This window comes from Dipodomys spectabilis, unplaced genomic scaffold (assembly GCF_019054845.1).
Source record: "Dipodomys spectabilis isolate Male_0828 unplaced genomic scaffold, ASM1905484v1 ptg000158l, whole genome shotgun sequence".
In the NCBI taxonomy this organism is placed as follows: Eukaryota; Metazoa; Chordata; class Mammalia; order Rodentia; family Heteromyidae; genus Dipodomys; species Dipodomys spectabilis.
The window spans coordinates 2,278,865-2,301,665 of NW_024870835.1; the positions used below are offsets into that span (position 1 = coordinate 2,278,865).

General features: G+C 40.1%; 1 protein-coding gene and 1 long non-coding RNA gene across 2 annotated transcripts; both read left to right on the forward strand.

Annotated features, from left to right (window-relative positions):
* Nucleotides 1-64: 64 nt before the first annotated feature.
* Nucleotides 65-6,189, forward strand: LOC122118980. Its single transcript, XR_006149481.1, has 3 exons — nt 65-149; nt 766-867; nt 5,880-6,189. It is a non-coding gene; the product is annotated as an uncharacterized LOC122118980 (long non-coding RNA).
* An 8,660-nt stretch (nt 6,190-14,849) lies between these two features.
* Nucleotides 14,850-20,247, forward strand: LOC122118979 (cyclin-dependent kinase inhibitor 2A-like). The gene is made up of 3 exons (XM_042692953.1): nt 14,850-15,000; nt 17,380-17,665; nt 20,053-20,247. The coding sequence occupies exons 1-2, from the start codon at nt 14,875-14,877 to the stop codon at nt 17,653-17,655; spliced, it is 402 nt and encodes a 133-aa protein (XP_042548887.1). The 5' UTR covers nt 14,850-14,874; the 3' UTR covers nt 17,656-17,665; nt 20,053-20,247.
* The last annotated feature ends 2,554 nt before the right edge of the window (nt 20,248-22,801 follow it).

Sequence of the window (22,801 nt, forward strand, 5' to 3'; positions counted from 1 at the left end):
TCTGAGCACTTAGGCCTTGCCTAGGATCTCTTCTTTACTCTGCCCCCCACCACCTCACCAACTGGTCCGCCCCAGGAACAACTTCAGGCTGGCTCACCACCTTAGAGTATTCCAGAAGATGTCCCCCAGAATCCCAAGGGCACCAGCAGGTAAGAAAGGAATCTTGAAGCACTGAGGTGCTTAAGCATTTCCCCCACCCCATCCTACTTACCCACATTCCCTAACATGCTCTTTGCCCTCCTCCGGTAGGTCTTCACTGGTTTCCTGGGGTGAGATACTCTAGGGAAAGTGTAGACCCTTGATCTACTTAGACTCACCTTTGTAGCCTTCTCAAGACCCCCTGCCTCTTCCCCAGTTCTGCAGGTGCCATTTGATCAAAGTAATTGCAGTCTACGGGTTAGAAGAAGAGAGGCTGGAAGCTTCCCCGGCAGCGGAGGGGGCGAGATCCCCGGTGTGCCCAACCGCCTTGTAGGAAAGGGGAGCGGGGGAGGGTGAGAGGCATCTGCAAGTCCCCCAGCTTGGCTCTGAGGGCTTGAGGTGGGGAGCGGAGGTGGACTGAGGGAAGGAGTCTTTCTCATTTAGAAGAACCGAGGAAGGGGACTCCCGGTCATTCATTCCCTTCCACACTAGCTAGAGACCTGGACCAAATTCTCTTCTTCGTTCTTGTATGGGTGCAGGACAATGTGGGTGGCCCAGATGGGTTGTTTTTTTTTTTTTTTCCAGTAGTCTCCTCAACTTTATGTGTATTGCAAATATCCCTCTCAGTTAAAACTTTCAAATAGAAGCATTGATAAGAATGAAACAGCAATACAAGATTCACTTCCACAAGCCAACTGATGGAGAAACCCCAGGAATAAGTTTTATTCAGTAAGTTACTTCTAAAGATGTTTTTTTTTACCCTTTCTAGAAAATACACTCAAACCTCAAACTGAAACAGATTCACCATGTGCTAATTCAAGGCATTGCATTGTATTGTATGCCCAGAAAACCCACACATGTGTACAGTGCTTGGAATTACGAAATGCTAATAGCATCTTTCTAAAAGAGGACTAAAGAAAATATCAGGGCTTTTCAGTGCTTCTCCATACCTTCAGAAATGCATTGTTACTGCATCACAAAACTACATAATTTGCATATTTCCTCAAAACTACATAATCACAAAGAATAAAGGACACATTTTAATATCCAGGCTACACGATTTAAATTCCCCCAAACCTCAGAACACTTTTTTAAAAAAAGATTTTAAGTTCTAGTTTAATTTTTATATCACAAACACATTGGCTTTGTTCATGAAAATATAAACATTTTCATCACAAAGAACTTTAGTTCTTCAACTGGTTCTCCCCCACCCCCCCTACCATCAAAACAAAATCTCAAATTACTTAAGTGATTACAAAGTGAGGAGGAATTTAGGAATGGAGGAAAAATGTTTTTGATAGAACCTGGGGCCTACACAGAAAGGCAAATGCTTTCCTGCTGAGCAGGCAATCCTGCTTGGTAAATTTTTTCTTTTCTTTTAGGGGGAAGAGGGTTTGTAGAAATTCAGAATTGTGTGAACAAAGATGCATTTAAGCAAATTGAAACTGATATGATTGTACAATCAGGGAAATATAAATAAAATTCTTTTACTTTATTAATTATAGTATACAAGTAGTCAGAAGTAAAAGCAGTATAGTTAAGGTTACAAGCTCACCCTCCCCCATCCCCATCTGTTTTAGCAGTTTTGCATGGGGGAATAAGAATCTTCATTTAAAATAAACCCATGAGGTTGATCATCTTATAAGTTGCTGCTGGGACACGTTTGACAAATACGGTTAATATTGCTTTTAAAAAACTTATTTTGTTTACTTTTAAACTGAAGTCCTTTTTGGTAAGATTTTAAATGTTACCTAGTCAATCACACTTTGATCCTAGGAAAGAGGATCTGAATTGAAAGAAGAAAAAAAATTCACCAAATGGAAAACCCCTTTATTAATAATTTGAATTATATATATATTATCTGTAGATATTATATAATGTATTATATGTAGCTGTGTTATGTACATGTAGATGTATGTACGTGTACATGTAGATGTATTATGCACATTAATTATATGTAGATATATATAGTCTCTTAGATTTTTACAATAAGATTTGTACAGTAAGAATTTATTTGGGGGAGAGAAGACATATATTGGTGCTTCACCATTAAGAGCACCAGACAAAAATATTCACATAAGGCACATACAATATAATACCTTTTCAAAATACTCTATGCATTTACCTCTGTTTACCCAAGGTGAGTAAACCTCAATACTTTCTCATAGATATATCATATAATTCAGGTTTCCTTTCATTATCCCAACTAGATTTGTAATAAACCTGACCACCAAAAATGATTTAAGAGAGAAAAAACAAAGCACAAATGTTTCACTGGTTGAACTTGTATTTGTTTAAAATCAAGACATATTTTCTGTGAAGTGTCACTGTAACAGAGTAAATCACTAAAGAAGAAAATGGTGAGTCTTTGTGTCTCAGTAAAAACACAGAGTATGTACATTTATAACAAAACCCAGCTTATGATAGCTCCAAATTATGATCAGAATTTGTTTGCTTTCAAGCAACCAGATATCTGATATTATACCAATAACTTTGCTAGATGCATCAGGAAAACGTTTATGCTTGCTGCATTCTCTGAAATGCCACCATTTTCTTGCCAAATCATCTGACTCAGCAGTTGTGTAACTCTTACCCAATTTTAAAGAAACAGCAGCTATATGCAAAGCAAGGACTATCTTGGATTAAAAACCTTCCATTCTCTTTAGGGAAAAAAAAGTACTCTTTTAACTTTGCAATTGTTTGATGTAACTTACATGAAAAATATTTGATGAATATACTCTAACATTTGGTTTTTAAAGGAAATTTATTGAGACCTTGCTCTAAAATATATAGTCAAGTTCTGTTTCTCCTCAGAAACAAGGAGCTCAGCAGTCATAGAACAATTCAGGAAACATTATCTCACTTAATTGTCTTAGGTACTATATTTTCACTTTTGAATTTGGTTGCTTCTAGGGTAATATATGTATACACACTTTCATTTCTATTTTTCCCAGTTAATTATTGTTCCGTAAGTTGTTTAGCATTTCTTAAGTCATTGTTATACTCAGCATCAGCCACATATATCCCAATAAGTATTTACTAGTTGAATAAATTTAAAAATGTTGAAAAGTAAGGGAACATAATAATAACAGGTTTCAAAGGTTTGAGAAGTCACAGAATCTCCTAAAGTTAACTGAGATCTCCTTATAAGTATAAATTTCTTATTCCTACTTTGATTCAAAAGCAATAAGCCAGAGATCTATTCACCATCACAGGAACCATGTAAAGCATGCAGTAATATGGTGGTTGTTGTTGTTGTTGTTTTCAGTGTTCACATGATTAGATTCCATTTCCTCTGCTGCTAGTTGGTGTGGTTTTAGGACCATCCAGTGCTTCCATTTTTTCATCTGTTGTAATAAATAATGTTCATGTAATAAGAGCTAGATAAAAGAGTATATGTAAATATTCACTGTGGTCATTCAAGTCACATTAGTTATTATTAAAGTGCCTAACTAAACCATGGTCTTAAAGCATATTAGTTTATTTTTACAATAAATGCCTAAATCATTGAGTTTAATCGTTCAGAGTAGCTCAAAATTCCTCACTTCAATTTTAATGAATGTATACAACATAATAAGATGAATGCCTGGTACATTTCAAGATTAATTTGCCTATTCTTTTATTTATACCTGTATTGAAGACCTATAGTGTATGACTCTACTTAATATATAAAACATATTAAACAATGTCCACAAGTCTCTATTTCCTGAAATACAAAATCAAGGTTTTTTTTTTTTATTACTAACTTGTCTTTAATATATCAAAATACTTAGTAACCAGGAATCTCAATTTCTAATGGAAGCAGTGAAGGTAATTAGATATTTAAGTCCTTCAGAATTGTTCTATTTGAATAAGTTTGGCTAGAATAATTTTCTAAAAATCCTGTAGTATAAAAATAGTATGGAGAAGGGTAGAAATATTAAAGTTATCTTTAAAACTGCTAAAAATATCTTGATGGTAGGTAGCTTTTCTTTTCTAATAATTTAATAAGAATTTGAAGAAATTATTTAGGAGTAGAGACAAATTATTTAGAAAGCAGAGACAAAATATATTAAACATTACTCTTCCTCAGAATTTGCCCTTAAAAGAGCTGCAAAGTATCTTTAGTAGAATTTACCTCCACCAAGGAATGAAAGAGGGTGATTGGACCTAAAGGTTCAGAGAAGGTGAAATTAATTTGCAATCTCTCATCTTTTGCTCCTTTTCCCAATGTACATTCCATGTGAAATACAGGTAGGTGGTGAATGGTGGGTAGCAGGAAAGATTGAACACAGTGATACACTCCAGAGTCATTTCCCATGATTTAATGAATTTTTCTGTATAATTTCTTCTGTTAAAACTAGGACAGTTATGTTACACAGATGTTTTTAGAGGGTTAAAATTGAAAGAAGAAAAAAATAATTGAAAGAAGGATGAAATAATCACGACTTTGGAAAAGTAGGTTGATGTTCAAACCTTCAGATACCTGCCAGAATAAATAAAAGGAAAAAAAAAAAAAGGATCAAAGGAGCAACCAACTTTTGTGGGATACATAATATGGGATTCATAACATGATAGCAAATATTATGAGTGTTCTCCAAACAACTTCCACTTATTGAAAGTCTACGATGCATCCAGATTTTTATATAGCTGACATTTTTTATTCACACATTGTGAATTTACCCTCTGAGGTAAATTTGATTTTCCTTAATTAGGCAAGGAAATACCTTAGAAAGTTTATATAATTAATTCAAGCCTGAAGTGAGCAGAGGCTCAGACTGTTTATATAATTTACTTAAACTAAGCCAAGGCATAGTAGTAGTGGCTCATGCTTTAATCCCAACTATAGAATCCCCTGGGCTAAAGAGCAGCCTGGGCATTATAGTTAGACTGTATATACATAATGAAGGTTTCATGTCTGAATTCTGAGTAGGATTGTTCCACGACCCTGCACTGCATTTGTGTCCCCTCCACAATTAAGATTAAGAATATGGTTCACATCCCCACCACTCATATGTGTCCAAGTCAAAGTATGTGGCTGTAGCCACAGAAAAAAGTTGGAGAGAACTGAGTTTAAAATTTTTGCGCACACACCCAGAAGTTATCAACTGGGTAAACATGGCATGTACTACCCATTCTGTCTTGTTAGGTAAATAAATGAAAGGGATGGTTCTTGGAGATCAGAGTTCTGCAATATGTATTAAGAGTCTTACTTCTAGGACTGGGGACATGGCCTCAGTGATGGAATGCTTCTTTAACAACACATTCCCAGCAATGCCAAAAAGGAAAAATAAAGTTTCCTGTACTTAAAGAGGAATATTATTTATAGCAGCAATTAAAGATACCTTAAATACTATTTGACAAGTTATATTTTTAAGTAGACTCTGACTTTTTTTGGTGGAATATAGTGTGGCCCCCTCTTTACTATTTATGAAGTATTCTTGGAAAAGTCTGGAAAATGCTCTACTGATAATGAGAATAAAAATCTTCTAAAATTGTGTAAGATTCACAAGGTGAAGATTAGAAAAAGACAAAGAAAGTCTTCCAAAACATTTATGCTTATTACTTCTGTGTGGCGCTACTTTTCATTTTCTTTATGTAGTTCCTTCCTCATTTCTTTCTACACATGTGAGCTATATGGGAGGGGAGGTAGTCATTGAAAAATAAGATGACTGGATTGTGTGTGTTTGAAAGAATTTAGGGATCCAAATTTCTGTTACTACTGAACAATGTCATAGATATTATTCTCTCTCCTGAAACAGAAACCCGTCACCTCGAACATCACCTTCCTGCAGCCTGTTTCAGAGCACAATCCTCAAAGAAAAGGAAACATTGCTGAATGGTACACCACAAATGGTGTAAATTAGTCAACAGGAAGCATGTCCATCACAGGGAGAGAATGTAGACTTCTCACACGCCATCAGGGAGCCTTGAGCTTGAACTCCATCTTCCCGTAGTTCATTACCTCTGCACTCTTCACTCTTGACTTTTGTTCTGCTTTATAAAGGAAAGAGAATAACTTCAATTCCACAGGACAGCTTTGGGATTAGAAATTATTTATATAAAACTTCTTTTTTCCCCATTTTTTTATTGTGAAAATACTGTACAGAGGGGTTACAATTACATAGGCAAGATAATGAGTACATTTCTTATCAAGCATTGTAGCCTCCTCCTTTGTTTCCCCTTCCCATCCCTTCCCATCCTCCCCCCACCCCCCAATCCTCCCTGTTCCCCCCGTCCCCCCCCCCCCACCAAAGTTGTAAAGTTCGCTTTCCACATAACGACTTGTACATCTCATTGTTGCAATGGGTCCACCTGTATCCCTAGTTAAACGATTTGTTTTTCCCCTTCCCCTCCACAAATTATACCCACATCAAATACAGTGAAAGCAGGGGTTATACTGTGGGGGAGGGACATACAAAGCAACAAAGAAATAATCTTACAAATGCGTTAGAAACAATCGCATGAAAGAAAAAAATACATTTGAATACATATCTTAGGGTTCATTTCCCTAACATCACCTTATCTGACCTTTTCTGCTTGACTCAGACATATACTAGATATTGCAAATAAGGGAAACCTTGGGACCTATGTTTCTTTGGGCCTGGCTTACTTCACTTAATATAATTTTTTTTCAAGTCTTTCCATTTCCTAACAAATGAGGCAATGTCATTCTTTCTGATGGAGGCATAGAATTCCATTGTGTATATATACCACATTTTCTTGATCCATTCATCTACTGAGGGGCATCTTAGCTATAGTAAATAGTGCTGCAATAAACATAGTTGTGCTGGTAGCTTTAGTGTGGTCTTGTTTGTAAACTTTTGGGTAAATGCCCAAAAGTGGGATTGCTGGGTCATAGGGGAGCTGTATGTGGAGTCTTTTGAGGAACCTCCCTCCATACTACTTTCCAAAGTGGATGAACAAGTTTACACTCCCACCAACAATACAGTAAGGTTCCCTTCTGTCCACATCCCCTTATAAAACTTCTTAATAAAACTGCCTGCCACATAGTTAGAATTCAATCAATAAGTGACAGCCATTATGGTTTTCTTGGTAAGTTTGAATGAATTTCTTTTTGTATCTGTTTGTCATTTTGAATCATATACTTTGTTACTTACTTTGTTCTTTAGGATAAGGCTACTTCTCATTCTCAGTACTTTCTATGTATTGAAAGAAACTGTATATGCCCACACCTATATATGTGCTTAGCCTCTGCTTTTCTCTTTTAGTTCTGTCAGCCAAACAAATAGATATAAATAGATATAAGTAATTTGTCATAAGAAATTTCTTAAACAGGATGCATTTACAAAATAAGTTAAGAGAGTGATTATTTTCATGAAACTTCTTTAGTTCATATCGAGTCTACTTTGGAAATACTTTAGTAATAAAATCACTATGTAGATGTTTTTTTCATACAATATAAAAAGCTGCTTTATAACATTTAACACACATAAGTTTTCCACAAAATGATATTGGTAAGTGGGTGATAAGTAGATTCTATTATAAGTTAACACTTAAACTGGGGTTAAAACATTATAGGTAACCTATAATTAATTATACATCATAAGTTAAGACATTTTGAGTTTTGTGTACTGCTTAAGCAGAAGATAATTTTTACTACAGTGCTGAGGAAGCTGAAATAGTGTAGCGTCCCTTAAAGAGTGCCTTACTTACAGCAAACCATAACAGTGTTACAGTGGGTTTAGTTAAGCAGAGGATCACAAAAAGAAAAATGAAGCATTCTCTATCTTTAAACTTCTAGAAATCTTCTGAGAGAAGAAGGAAGCATGCTCTGTCTTGAAACTTTTAGATATTCTATTAAGAAAAATATTTCTATTAAGGAGATATTTCTTCTCTTAAAAAAATCTATTTGTAGGTCTGCTCTATTTTCTCAAAGATCTCTCCTTATGAAAGGTATGTTTTATCCTCAAGGAAAATAATTTCCTTGCCATTTTTCAATTAAGAGAGAGTTTCTTTCCTTGTTTAAATGTTTTAAAATAAGATTTGACAGACAACCTTGGCTTTTTTACTCAGAATTTTGTGAGGAACAATTTTCTTCTTGGAGGTGAACAACAATCTCTTAAAGGAGAGTTGTTATTATGCCCACTTTATAGAGGAAGACATTGACGCTAGAAGAAAGTGTCAGTTGTTCAAGTGGGTGATAGAAATTAACCAGGACTGTCATTTCCTTTCATTAGTGTCTTTGTGAAACTATAGGGGATTTCTGGAATTATTCTTCTGTTTCTTTGCCTTTAAATAATTTACTCTTTGGTCTAGTATCTTCTGCTAGAAACCAACTATCCCGGCTTAACACCACTGGACTCAAAAAATCCACTACTGAATATATATCTTGCTCTAACAACTTATTTCCTAATGAACTCCCCTTAATTATGGAATATTATCCAGACCCTGAAAATATAATTATTTTCTATGCAAGTACAGGTCTAAATTATGTTATCGGAGTGCATCAACCCAGTGTCTGGCCCCTATACTTATAGTGGAGGCTTCCTTCATGAACTCACCTCAGTTGGCCAGAACTTTCTCCAGAGAGGCAAATGCAAATACTAATCATGGTTGTTACCCATCCATGCTCTTAACTAGCCACAACTTCAAGCCTGGTTCCCAGCACTTGACTCCGTTACTCTGTCAAATGCATGTAACTCTGAGAAAAATACCTTAACTGTGTTAGATTCATTAGAATGGGTAATGTATGCTAATCTATTTCTCTGAAGAACACAATTCAATTGTAGAGTATGAACACAGACATGGACATCCAGGGTTTTAGTTATGCCCCAGAAGCAACAGAATTTTCTGTGTGTTTCTCAGAGGTAGTTTAATGATATATTATTTTAACCTCAAACTTTATTTTTTCTTGTTAATAATGCTGTTAAAAATGGAAAGAGCTATGCATGTGCTAAGCTAAGCAGCTTTTGTGTGCATTATTTTAATGGATAGAAAAACTTCATAAGATGTAAAGCCCACTTTGAAGATTATGAATATAAAAGCTAAAAGTATAATCAATAGGGATTGGAGGCATGGCTCAGGTGGTAGAGCCAATGAGTGAAAGCATTAGATCAAGAATTCCAGTACTGATCTGTGACCCCCCCCCCCAATCAAAAAGCATCAAAGGACTTCACAATCAAAAAGCAGTTCATTAGATACCTAAGACCCTCACTTGGTCCAAGTCCAGAGCGATTTCTCATTTCTTTTATTTTCCTAACAAAATCCTCTTGCCTATCAAATGAGAAGATTGAATATCACGCTTGACAATCTTGTTAGATTCTGAACCTAAATTCAGACTTAAATATATTTCTGAATTTTATATATTGAATTCATATTCAACATATACTAGTATGCTATTCCTTGTCTATAGAGGTTCCACAGCATTGTAAGACTTTCTTTAGTTGAGTAGTTAAGTGTTCCTTCATATCCACGCTGAGCTGTGTCCCCCAGTCTGGTAGGCTTTCCAAACTTTTCAGCAGTTAAACTTCCTGACCCATTACCTTAATCTCTTGTAAACAAGGCACTCTCCTCACTTGCACAAAGAAATATGTCAGTCAACTCCCTCCCTGATCTGATCTTTTCTTCCTCGTATCTATCTGTATCTTCTGCAGCGAAATACGTGGCTTCCCTAGTGACTCAGATTCTGTTTCTTCCCTGCATTTGAGAAACTTTGAGACTTCTGTAAGACCCAGTCAGCTTTCCTCCCTCTCCTCCCTCTGCCTCTTCCCCTTCTCCCCACCTCGACCTCCATCCCTCCCCCTCTTTCCCCCCACCTTCCCTCTCCTTCACCTAGCACGCCCTCTCCCTCTCCCTCTCCTCCCTCTTTTTCCCCTCCCACTTTCTTCCCCCTGGCACTTTCCCTTGGGGGGAAGGAGGGATGTGCACGCACACACTCATCTACCTCAATCCACATACTTGAACTGTCACAACCAAGGAGGGAAAGTATGTAGTCCCCACAGTGTCCTGCTTCTTGCCATCCCATTCACTTCTAGACTTCCTTTTGACTCACTGAGCCATCCTATGTAAGATTCCTTTGCACGATGGAAACAGGGCCCTGCTCTGGCTAAGCAAGTGCTTCACCACTGAGCTATGTCCCTAGACTCCTCTACCTTTGTGAGTCACCCTCTCTGCTTCCTTCTGGAATGCATACTTCAATCCCTACATCTGCTACGTGAGGCCCTTGCTATTAATTACCCCCGATTGTACAGATGAGAAAACAAGGCTCTGAGCTGGTTCAAAGTTAGAAAATAAATAGGCAGAAAAGTCAGCGTTGAGCCCAGGCAGTTCAATTCTAGAGTCCATTTCTTTAACCTACCTCATCTTCATACCCTGCCTTATTTTTTTTTTTTTTTAGCTAATTGAGTGAATTAACAAGTAGGGCTCTTTTTAAATGATGTATCAGAATTGAGGCAGGTTTAAATTTCATAATATATCATTTTCAAAACTACAAAGGCGAACATACCTAAAAAAATACCATGACATTTTCAGGGAAGAGGAGAACTAAGTACAGGATAATAATAACCATTAACACACTTTAGAAGTAAATGGCTTTTTGACCTACAACATCTTATTTTAGACTAGTGAAATCAGAAGTCGGTTTCATTAATACCAGGGGCCTGAACTTCATATTTAAATTCATCTGGAGTATTAGTCTGATTGAGATAGATGAGTACATTGGAAATCTGATAGGTTTAAAACAAACTAGAAAATTTTTCACATTAAGGATCCACACAATATTTATAATAGATAACAGGGTCACCTTCCAGCACAAAAGTGTCATAATCTTTTGTTAGCTTTGCTGGAAAAATGAAGTTAGTGTACATATATCTAAAACCTAGTCTTGCCATTTCCAATACACTTAACCTCTACATATGCATCACCTAATGAGTGCCATACTGGTTCTAGGGCTTGAACTCTGCTCAGGTGCTGCCCAGAGCTTTTGTTCTCAAAGCTAGTACTTACCATTTGACCTACAGTTCCACTTCTAGCTCTTTTGGTAGTTATTGGAGATAAGAGTCTAGTCAGCACTAGAGGCTCATGCATGTAATCCTAGCTACTCAGGATGCTGAGACCTGAGGATTGCAGTTCAAAGCCAGCCTGGGCAGGAACATCCAAGAAACCCTTAACTCCAGTTAACCAACAGAAAACCAGAAGTAGAGCTGTAGTTCACAGCAATAGAGCACTGTCCATGAGCTCAGGCACAGTGCCCAGGCCCTGAGTTCAAGACCCACAACCAACAACAGCAAAAAAGAAAAAGAAAGAAAGAAAAGAATAGAGAAAGAAAGGAAAGAAAGAGAGGGGGAGGGAGGGAAGGAAAGGAAAGAAAAAAGAAAAGTCTCACAGGCTTTCCTGCCCAGACTGGCTTCAAACTGGGACCTTCAGATCTCAGCCTCCTGAGTAGCTAGGATTACAGGAGTGAGCCACAGGTGCCCAGCTCCAAAGAATAGTTTTAATGGTGTATCTCCCATTTTCTTCCTTCCTTCACCAGTAGCCTGATATTCATTGTATAGGAGCTGAAAAAGTTCTTGATTTAGGAATCAATAGCTGAATTGTCCCCCAAATTCAGCTTTACACAGAAATACATATGTAAGTGAACACACATTTTAGAAAACATTACAAGACATCTAGAAAAATGCTTGCCACACTTAAACTTAAATTCTCTTTATGTGAATTATTTAATCCTTTCCCATATTGAGCCTCGAACCCCATTCTCATTTGTGCTTAACAGTTTGGAAATTTCTGAGAGCTAAAACATATTTCTTTTTCATTCTCATATTTTCCTGATCTACTTCTTCTCTTAAGTCCAATTTTTAACAGAAATTGTGATTTACCAATCCAACATCCACTTCAACTTGCTCCTTCCATCTTACTCAAGCATCAGTGTTAATGTGTCCCAGACAGCTCTATGTAAGTGTTATAAGGATTTTTTCCATCCTTCCTTACTTGTAGGAATGACCAGAGAAAAATCCAACCTGTTTAGTCCTATGTTCTTCAGGTTTAAAGTAAGTTGAAATAGATAACATGCCTAAATGATTTACTAATCTCTTCTGGTCACTCCAAATGGGGATCAAATCGTCCTGTAACAGCACAAACAAGACAGAGCTAGCTGCAGTCTATGACCTACCACAGCACACTCTGGGAAGCACCTATACTAAAATGGACTGGAACTTTTGATGCCACCTGATCCTATCACCAGACTTTAAAACATGTTCAATCTGGCTGCTACATTCAAGCTTCTTGGAAAATGATATTTACAAAAATGACATCTAAAGAATGACATTTAAAAAAAACTAAAAGCAATATAAAGTTCCTTCCCTAGAATCAATGTCCTTTGACAAAAGCCTTGTGAGTTAGATGACATTGTTCTAGAAAAAGACTAAAATTTCTCTTCTTAATTTTTCAACTTGCCTGTGATGTAAATGCCAATAGGCATAACAACCAAAAAAGAAAAAAGAAAAAAAAAGGAAAGGAAGAAATAAATATGGAGCATTCAAAAGCAAATAATTAAATCTGCATGCAAAAACAAGCACAAAAATCTCCCCAAGTTAATTTGGAAAATGCAAAAAAAAAAAACCCACCTAATTATCTGTTACTCTTTATGCTGTATTTATACTTTGAATTATAGTAGTGATAACAACAGAATTATACAATAGTTTATTCAAAGTCAATTTAAAGTCATTAGAGTTTGGTTCAGCAGTAAAGCTGAGTAAAGTTCAAACCTTAGTAAAAAAAAAAAAAAAAAAAGATCCTAAACTCAATTTCATATGTGGTACAGATAAAACAAATCTCTTACAGTAAACTTAACTGCTTTAATCAGAATAACCTATCCTTAACATTCTTCAATGAAATTCCCTATCACACACATGTTATTAACTGCCTAATAATTATTTAATACCTACCTAGCTTGTTATTTGAAGGCTAACCATTGGCTTTTTGTTTTTGTTTTGTTGTTTTGTTTTGTTTTGTCGTGGGGCCTGAATTCTGGGCCTGGGCGCTGTCCCTCAGCTCTTCAGCTCCAGGCTAGCGCTCTACCGCCTGAGCCACAGACCACTTCTGGCTTTTTCTGCTTATGTGGTACTGAGGAATCAAACTCAGGGCCTCATGCATGCAGGACAAGCACTCTACCACTGAGCCACCTTCCCAGCCCCAGTCATAAGCATTTTAATTGACATTATTTTTAAAAAGCATGTTTTGCTGCGGAACTGCTTCTGAAACAAAGAAGCAGCCTGAGTCAGCAAGACAGGTCAAACAGGGACTGAAATATTTAAGTAGGCATAGATTATACAGTAGACAGAGGAAACATATGTTTAACGGACCAGCACGATCTAAGCAATCTAATTTTTTAATGTGTGCTGTTAAAAGCATAAACAGCAATAACCAGAGGTTTAAATTTGCAGTTTTAAATTTGTAGTTCTTTTTCCTTGCTATACTCTAGTTCGGTCTAACTTTTCATTATACAATGCAAGGATGGACAAGGGAAAGTACTGCCTTCAAGTGATCTCTTGGTCTTTCCCTTTACATAACGTATAATATATTAATTAGTATAACATAACACATATATATATAATATTCCCTTTATACAACTGTCCAAAGCATTTTCTTCTCTGTGCCTGACGAGAAGACAACCAGTAGTGTTTTCCTACTTGCTTACAAGCAGAATTTCCCCCATCTCTTTAAGAGCCAGCCCTTATTATATAAGGCAACACACACTTCAGAAAAACCCTGGCTGGGACAGACCTCCATTTTGCAACCAGGAGGGAGTGACTAGCAGGCTGACTTGCCAAAGAAGAATTCTGAGTTGTATTTCTGGCATACCACCTCTGCCGTGAACCTAGTGCCGAAAGCTATGTAGAGGAGGAGAAAGAGTCACTTGAAACAAAGCGAGGTCATACCGGTGATACCGATCTTTCGATGGGGCCCCTACCAACGGGAGGGAAATGGCTTTGCCTTTTCTTCTGATTAAAAGAGGAAGCAGGACTGGATTTGGGGTGGCTTGGTGGTGGAGTGCTTGCCTTGCTTGCACGAAGCCCTGGGCCTCCATTCCTCAGTACCACAGACATAGAAAGAGCCAGTGCCACTGTGGTTCAAGTGGTGGAGTGCTAGACCTGAGCAAAGAGAACCTTAGGGGCAGCGCCCAGGCCCCGGTTTCAAGCCCCAGGACTGGCACCAAACAAAAAACTGCGCTTGATATTAAACAACAACACCTACTTTAAATTGGGCAGTGAAGAAACCCTCCTGGGTGTTTTCTTTTTTGCACTGAGAGGCTGTGGCACTGGGGAGGAAGGAAACAGGGGGAAACTGACTCCCTGCTGCGGCAGAGAAGCAGATCAGAAACCCCTGTGAGCCTTTCCAGCGGGGCCGGAAGGCGCGGCGTGGAGGGAGGGAGTGCGGCCCGCGCGCAAGCGCGCGCGCGGCGGAGCCGCAGGTGGGGAGGGAGCTTCTTCCATCGCTGGCCCTGGCCCGCGGCTGGCAAGGCTCGGCCGAATGCCCCCCTCACCCCCGCCCCCCCTCGATTTCACCGAGGACCCCTGAATTCATGGGTGTCCTAGTCACGTTCCTTTCTGCGCATGCAGCGCCTCCCACGGTGGCAGGCCTGCTCGGTCAGGCGGGGGGGGGGGGGCGTCGGGAGGGACCGCCGCTGCCAATCGTGGGCGGCGTGGTCACCCGAGGGCGGGGAGGATGGGGTGGGTCGCCCGCGCTGGCCAGCCGGAAAGTGCAGGGGGGAGAAATCAGCCCGAGGTTGGGAGCAGCATGGAACTCTCCGGAGACCAGCTGGCCACGGCCGCGGCCCGGGGCCGCGTGGAAGAGGTGCGGGCGCTGCTGGAGGCCGGGGTGGCCGCCGATGCGGTGAACCGTCATGGGCGCAGGCCGATTCAGGTAGGAAAGCCCGGAGGATCGGGTCAGCCCAGGAGAAATGCAACCAGATAGCGCCCCGACTCAACCCCGAAAAGACACCATTTCCTGGGGTGGAGGGTGGGAGGGAGCTTTTGATGTGTGTGGGGAGGTTGGAAACCGGGGTCTCAGAATTCTCGGTACTTATGAAGCCTTGGAAGGAAGAAGGTACAAGGGTGGCAGTGTGTGTGTGTGTGTGTGTGTGTGTGTGTGTGTGTGTGTGTGTGTGTGTGTGTGGAGGGGGGGGTCTGTGTCTGTCCGTGTCTGTGTCTGTGTCTGTGTCTCTCTGTGTCTGTTGTGTCAGATTGAGTTTTCCACGCTCTCAGATACAAAAAAAAAATGTATTTGGAACCTGTCTTCTTCCTGCATAAGGGAGATTTCGTTGGAAATCTGCCTTGTATATTGGAATACATGTCGACCAAAATTATTGAGAAACTGTATCTTGAGTTGCTTTTTGACTGCTAGAGGTAAATTTAGTAAGTAAAAGGCAAATGTATGAACAAAACCAGCGAACTCGCCTGACATATCCCTTAGGTAACTTCTGGAGGGTAGCTCTACTATCTGTTATTTTAAAACTTAGTTGACGTGTGCATTTGGGATATAATTCAATTTCTTATTGTTGAGGCGTGTTGTTCCTTCCCTGTTGTCCTTCGTTCGGTTTTGTGTCACCTGGTGTGTTTGCTTTCAATTCTTCCAAAATTTTAAGTTGAATAAAATTCTTCCCAGCAGTCAGCATTACAACCCATGGCAACCATTACTTCTCATTCTAAGAAAAGAAAATTTATCTGAAATGAATGAAAAAAAATTGGATGATTAGTTTTGACTTGTTTAGTAGGAGAAGAAAGAGGAAATGGTTTTGGTTTTGAACTTCAACCAGATTGCTGCGTGACACAAGTATCAGTTTATAGAAAATTCAAATTAATGTATTATTAAATTTATTAAAGAGTCCTATTTTTTTTACTTTGGACTGCTATTCCGGTTTAAATATGGGTTACATTCCAGTTTCTTTATACCATAAAATATGTGAAAAACTTTTAAGGTAAAGCCAATTACCAAAATGAAGGGTTTCATCACATTAGGACACTGAATTGCAGTTTTTTTCTGGCTTTCTGTATTTGTAATTTAGTTCAATTATATTTTGCTTGGTTATCTTTTAGAAACTAAAACAATTTCATTTTCAGTAAGATTCAGTCGCAATAGTATAATTCATTTTTGTTCCATGGTGTAGAAAAAAATACTTGATTCAGTTTAATGGGACACGGAGCATAATATAAATAAGCAATTCCTGTTTGAAAGTCTCTGTTTTTGAGCTAATGTAATCAAATAATACAATTGCCTACCACCACCACCCATTATATAATATATTGCAGCCTTCTTTTAACATTTTTCTTTAGAAATGACTTTATTTCAAAGATGAGTTAGGAATCGATAGTTATGCTTCTTATTATTGCTTGAATTATCACAAATGTAGTTATCTCACCAAACAAACCATTTATAATTCTAGACATCTGAAATTAAACTTAATTGATATGGTGTATTCATTCCTTTGGGGAGCGCTAAGAAGGAATTTTTTCTTCCTTCCTTTTTTTTTTTTTTTTTTGTCAGTGGCGGAGCTTAAGCTCAAGGCTGGGGCATTGTCCCTGAGCTTTTTGGCTGAAGGCTAGAGCTCTGCCACTTTGAGCCACAGATTTCCGGTTTACCAGTGGTTAACTGGAGAAGAAGGTCTCCTAGACTTTCTTGTCCTGGCTCGCTTGGAACCATGATCTTCAGACCTTGGCCTCCCAAGTAGCTGGGCTTACAGACTATGAGCCATCAACACCCAGCAAAAGAAGGATGTTTAAAAATTATAATTTCCCTGATTCTCACAGCTCTAAGTTTGTGGCCTCTGTCTCTTCTCTCTGCCCCCCCACCCCCACCCCCACCCCAAGATCATCTGTGAAAATTTGATGAAATGTTATTACCACAGGAAAAAATTTTAGGACCAACTGGCCACGTTTTCTCATTTTATGCTTGGAAAAATATAAGTTTTACATTTCAGGAAGATCACAACCTTTTATGAGAAGGTTAATTCGTGCAAACACACGCACCACATGCCTTTTAATCATTATCATGTCTGCGCTAATATCCACATGGAAACTACACAGAATCCCAGAGCCTAAGAATTTCTTCACAAAATGAGAGGAAATATACAGGAAATGGGTCTGTAGTAAAAGCCAGTTCCTCCCTGCGCGTGTAGCCTGCGTGTAGGCGAAGAAGACGACAGTGGGATTCCTTGTGTGCGGAAACATGAAATGGGCATTTGCTTCTTTCGAATCAGCCATTTCCAGCACCCTGTCCTGACCAGTGTCCCCCATCTCCCCACAGGTCATGATGATGGGCAACCCCCGCGTGGCAGAGCTGCTGCTGCTCCACGGGGCAGAGCCCAACTGGGTGGACCCCGCCACCCTCACCCGACCCGTGCACGACGCGGCCCGGGAGGGCTTCCTGGACACGCTGGTGATGCTGCACCGGGCCGGGGCGCAGCTGCATGTGCGCGATGCCTGGGGCCGGCTGCCCGTGGACCTGGCTGAAGAGCGGGGCCATTGGGAAGTCGCGCGATACCTGCGCGCGGCTGCTGGGGCCCCTGAAAGTGGCAGCTAAGTGAACTCAGGTTAGACCAGTGGTCCAAGGATTGGAGAGAGAGCGGTTTCCGAAGGGAAAGTTGCGTTGGTTCGGGTTCGCTCAAGCTCACACCCCTTGCACATTAACAATGGTAGAGCCAGAGCAGCAGAGAAGTTGCACCGCCAAAAACATACTTACAAAAGCCCAACTGCTCCTCTCCAGTACCACCCAAGTTTTCCCCATTCGCAAACCTTTGTCACCAAGCCAACTCCATAATTTCCAAGAAAATCTGCCTCTCTGCCTTAGGCAGTGTTTCCCAAAGATTCTCTAAAGGATCGTAAGGGTACCTGGGATGGAGACTCCCCAGTCGGCTCTGAGAGACCCTGGCCTTCCCTCCTCCAGGCTGAAGTCTTCCATTGCTAGGAGACGGATAAGTCTCCTAGAATCGCAACCTTTCTCCATTTCACTCCTTCATGAATTTCAAAGCCTTACTCTGGCTGCTTCTCCAATCTGCTCACCAGACTTCTGTTTATCCCAGTGGCTGGCTTTACTTTGGGTTTTGCTGAAGAGAGAATAATTTTACATACAGTACTAGTCGTGGGGCTTGAACTCGGGGGTCTGAGCACTGTTCCTGAGCTTTTGTGCTCAAGGCTAGCACTCTATCACTTGAGCCACAGCTCCACTTCTGGCTTTTTTGGTGGTTAATTGAAAATTAAGAGTCTCCTGGATTGGGCTGACTGACACAATTATCCTCAGATCTCAGGCTCGCCTGAGTAGCCAGTAGCTACTTTCAAAATATTTATTTATTTCATATTTAAACAACATTGTATGTAATTTTAAATAATGCTTAAAATTATTCAATATCTAAATAACTTTAAATCAAAATAGCTATATCTGGCAACATGAAATTAGCATGAATATTTAAGTGGAACATGATTTCAAAAATATTTAAATTTATCCTATTTTGGCTTAGAACTGGGACTTCAGAGAGCCTTGGGGACAGAGTGGAATCTAGCCCAAGGCAATTAGATAAGAAGTTCACAAAACACTGCAAAACCTGAGCTTTGAATAGGAAGTAAAAGGTGAGAAGATCTTTAACCTAGCCACTCTTTATCTTAGCTCTCCTCACACATTCAAGTAGAAGGAAAGACCAGTGTTGCTCTGAAGTTGACTTAAGAAAGGAGAGACCAGCAAAGGTAGTTGTCTACCTTGAATGGCAACAAATGAGTACATTTTTTTTAACCTTGTTGAAGATAGAACCCAGGGTCTCACAATACTAGGCAAGCACTCTACCACATAACTCCACCTCCTCCTGTAGAGCTGATTTCTAATTTGTATCTCTAGATAATGTCTAATACTTAAGGCGATGTAACTGATACAAAGTTATGACACTGAGTTGTTGGAGAATAATTATTAGGAAACAATGCTTACATATTTTATACAGTGGCAACCATGTTCTAACTAGATTTCCCAAGGGAGATTAGTTAAACCCACATATACAAAACCCAGGAGTAAGGAGGTGGACTTCAACTTCTATTTTTTGTTGTTGTTGTTGTTGTTTGTTTCCAGTTGGAGGAGAGTTTGGGGCTCAAACCCAGGCCTTTGTGTATGCTAGGGAAGGAAGTCCCTTGAAGCTACATCTTCAGCCCAGATTGATTCTTTAGTGAAAAACATTAAGTGATTTGTGCTGGAACACAAAGATGAACAAGACAGAACTGGAGGTCTGCCTTCATAGATCTTACATTCTGGGAAACAGACTTTAAATACATTAAGAACCTAATTTAGAAAAGTAAGCTTGTAAAATCAGGCCGGTAAGGGTGAACAGGAAAAACTTAATAGGGGTTAGAGAAATGGATGGGGAGGAGAGTTGCCCTGGGTTCAGTTTTAAGGCAAAGACTGATAGAGCTTGGAGGGTTAGGCTGACTTAGTGACCCTGAGCAGTCTTTGAGTACATTAGAGAGGGCAGAAACCAGATCTTATAAGACTCCAGTAGATAAAAGAATTGTCTGTTTTGTTCTGCAAATGTAGCTGAAGCTAATGGTTTTGGGGGGTGCATGAGGCAAGGGACTTCTGGTTCTTTCTGTACTAGTTTAGATGCAAAAAGATGTCTACGATCGCAAAAACGGGAGGCTCCTTTGTGCCCTACTGCTAGAGCAGTGCAGCATAAGAACTTAGAATGTCTTCCTGCACCCTCGTGGGTGGGGCCACATGGGGACAATCTGCCAGGCTGCTTGGGGAGTGTTGCAGGACTGGCATTTAGAAAGGACACACAAATCTAAGGCAGGGCAAGTGGATGTCCAAAAAGCAAGGAAGACATTTGGAGTATCCTGTCCCAAACCTTCAGAATATCTGGGGGGGGGGGGGGGGGGAATACAGGAGAATTGGGAGGAACTGGCAGCTGGTTTTTGACTTCTGGTTTCTTTTTGCTTTCTGCAGGCAGGCCTGATGTCCACGGTCCAGCTCAGAAGATGCAAGATTGCCAGACCTGTGCCACCTCATCTAATGCTGCTCTGCTTTTTTTTCCTCTCTGCTTTTTTTTTTTTTTTTTTGCATTGCCTCCCTGCCCCCGCAAACTTCTATTTTTGTTATCGCTTATATATAACACTATAAAAGGTCTTTTTAAAGCCCAAACCGTATTCTTGCCTTTTGATTGAGTGGGAGCTTGGTGGGGGGAGGGTGAGGACCCTCCCTAGGGTCCTCAGGTTATATATGCATGAGAACTTCCTTTTTCCCTACCTTCCCAGGTGCCCACCAACACCCTGGAAGGCTCAAAGTAGTCACAGGGCCTTGGCTTTTCTCAGATCAATTCGCCAGGACTTAGTAAAAAGATGTCTTCAGTCAACATTTATTGAGGGCCTAGTACGGCTTCACATATGAGCCAGTGTAAAAACCGTAACTTGAATTTCCTGGATCGAAGACACTGCGCGCTAACCCATTGCGCCACTGGATCATTTTCTGAATATCCGCTCCCCCTCCCCAAATAGCTCTTAGGAAAATGCTGCCGTTAGAATACAACACGGACTATAAGAGCCAGTCTCTTTCTCAGGATTCCCACGGTCAATTCAGAATTTTTACTTCTCGCGTTTCTCCGCATTTCCGGGAAGATCTTCCAAGTCGCTCGCTCTGCGCCGCCATCCTCGGGTTACCACTCAGTTCTTTGGTTTATTTTAGGGCAATTGTCTCCGATGTGCCAAGTTCTTTCACAGATGCCAATGCCTGCTGCTCAGACTTTCCATGTCCCGGGTATCTGTCCCCCATCCTTCCGTTCCACGAATCTCTCTTTACATGGTCCACCAAAGGATCACACTGTCCGACCGGCGCTCCAGTCCCATCGGGCTTAGTAACTCACAGTCAGCAGACGGTGCTGTGGCCCGAGCACCTCGGGGATCACAAAGGCACCTGTTACAAGGCCCAGGGCCTCCGCCTGGGGCGCGCTTTGGGGAAGACTTTCTAGAAAAGCGTCCAGTCCCGGCTCCTGGCTTCCCACAGCTGCCTGAATTAGAGGGAGGCGCTGGAGCGCTCGCGCACCACCGCGCGCCAGGGCTCCAAATGCGAGCCTCGTTACCCCGGGCACACCAGTCCCCAGTCTGAGACCCGCTCCATCTAGCCCCAAACAGAGAGAGGGACTCAGAAGAGAGGTACTGGAGAAATGTGCCTAAGAGACTGGATCGCAGATGGCGCAGAAGGTCGAATGTGCCCGCCCCCCCGCCCCCCTCCACGGTGATCTCGGACTGACTCGCGTGAATCTCTGAGAAGAAGATCGAGATCTTCCACCTCTTTCCGGACAGACCTCATTTGTCTGATTTAAGTAATCATGTTCAAATGAGAAGCAAATAACCAGTTAAATTAATACGTTAGTCTTTTTCTTTTTGAACTTAGAGTGACTTCTCCTTGCTCTTCCCTTATCCCTTCCCTCCCCTTCCCTCTTTCTCTTTTACTTTCTCCTGTCCTTAGTTTGTTCATTCCTTCCTTCTTTCCTTCCTTTTGGCAGCTATAAACACTGTAGGCAAAACACTGTCATTGAATTCATAATACACTCTTAGCTTGACAATTTTTTTTTTTTTTAATTTTTAGGGAATGCCAGTCTTCTCCACCCCGCGGCCGCCGCTCGCCGCAAAAAAATAATCTGGGGACATAGTACATTTCTATAGACAGACTGTTGTTTGACAATATTGAACTTGTGCCTCTATTAATCTCACAGATACAAACAATCTACTTTGACCATATTCATTCTCATCTATTGCACTTGTTAGCCCAAGTTCCTCCTGCTAGTGTCCAACCCACAAGCACAATCTTTCTCCATCATTAGCCCTTTATTGACCAAGGTCTTTTTATCAAGTTTCTCCGTGCTGTTTCATATACAGTTGCAATATACTTCAAAATTATTCAGCTCTCTTTCTTTTTCCCTCTTTCCTTCTCTTCCTCATCTAGACACTCTCGGATTTATGTTCTATATTTATCCACATAGATTATATGTAATTATTTACATAGGTATATATACATATGGGCCCATGCATGTATATGTGTATATCATTCAACTAAGTGTACAGTGGTATTTCAGTGGTTCTTTCAGAGTGCAATTCTCTAACTATATATGTAACTGAATTTAGATGTTTACTTGTGTTTCAAACCAAGTAAAATTGCTAGACAAAGAGTACATGTATTTAAGTTTTGACAAGGCTTTTAATTCTTTTCCAAACACTACTCATTTACTCATTTTTGAAAATGGATGTATATGACCTTTTAAATGTGTAGAGTTTTTATTTTTAAACAAAATGTTTCTCTTTACACATAGTACCTGTTCTTTTTTTTTTGTTGTTGTTGTTGGTTGTGGAGCCTGAACTCTGGGCCTGGGCGCTATCCCTCAGCTCTTCAGCTCAAGGCTAGCACTCTACCACTTGAGCCACAGCGCCACTTCCAAGTACCTGTTCTTAAATATGGTCACCGTTTCTATTTCATAGCAGTGTAAGCACACCAAGGTTTTGGCTTTTTGGCAAGAAGGCACAATCTCTCATGCAGCAAACATTCCAAGGGAGATCATATCACATATCTGATCTTTCATATTCTGACTTTAGTGAAATTTTACTGGGGTTTTTGTTATAAACTGATGTACTAGAAGAGTTTGGCATAACTTGACTGTAGGGACAAAAAGTTAAAAAGGATGACCAAATATTAAGTCTGAAGA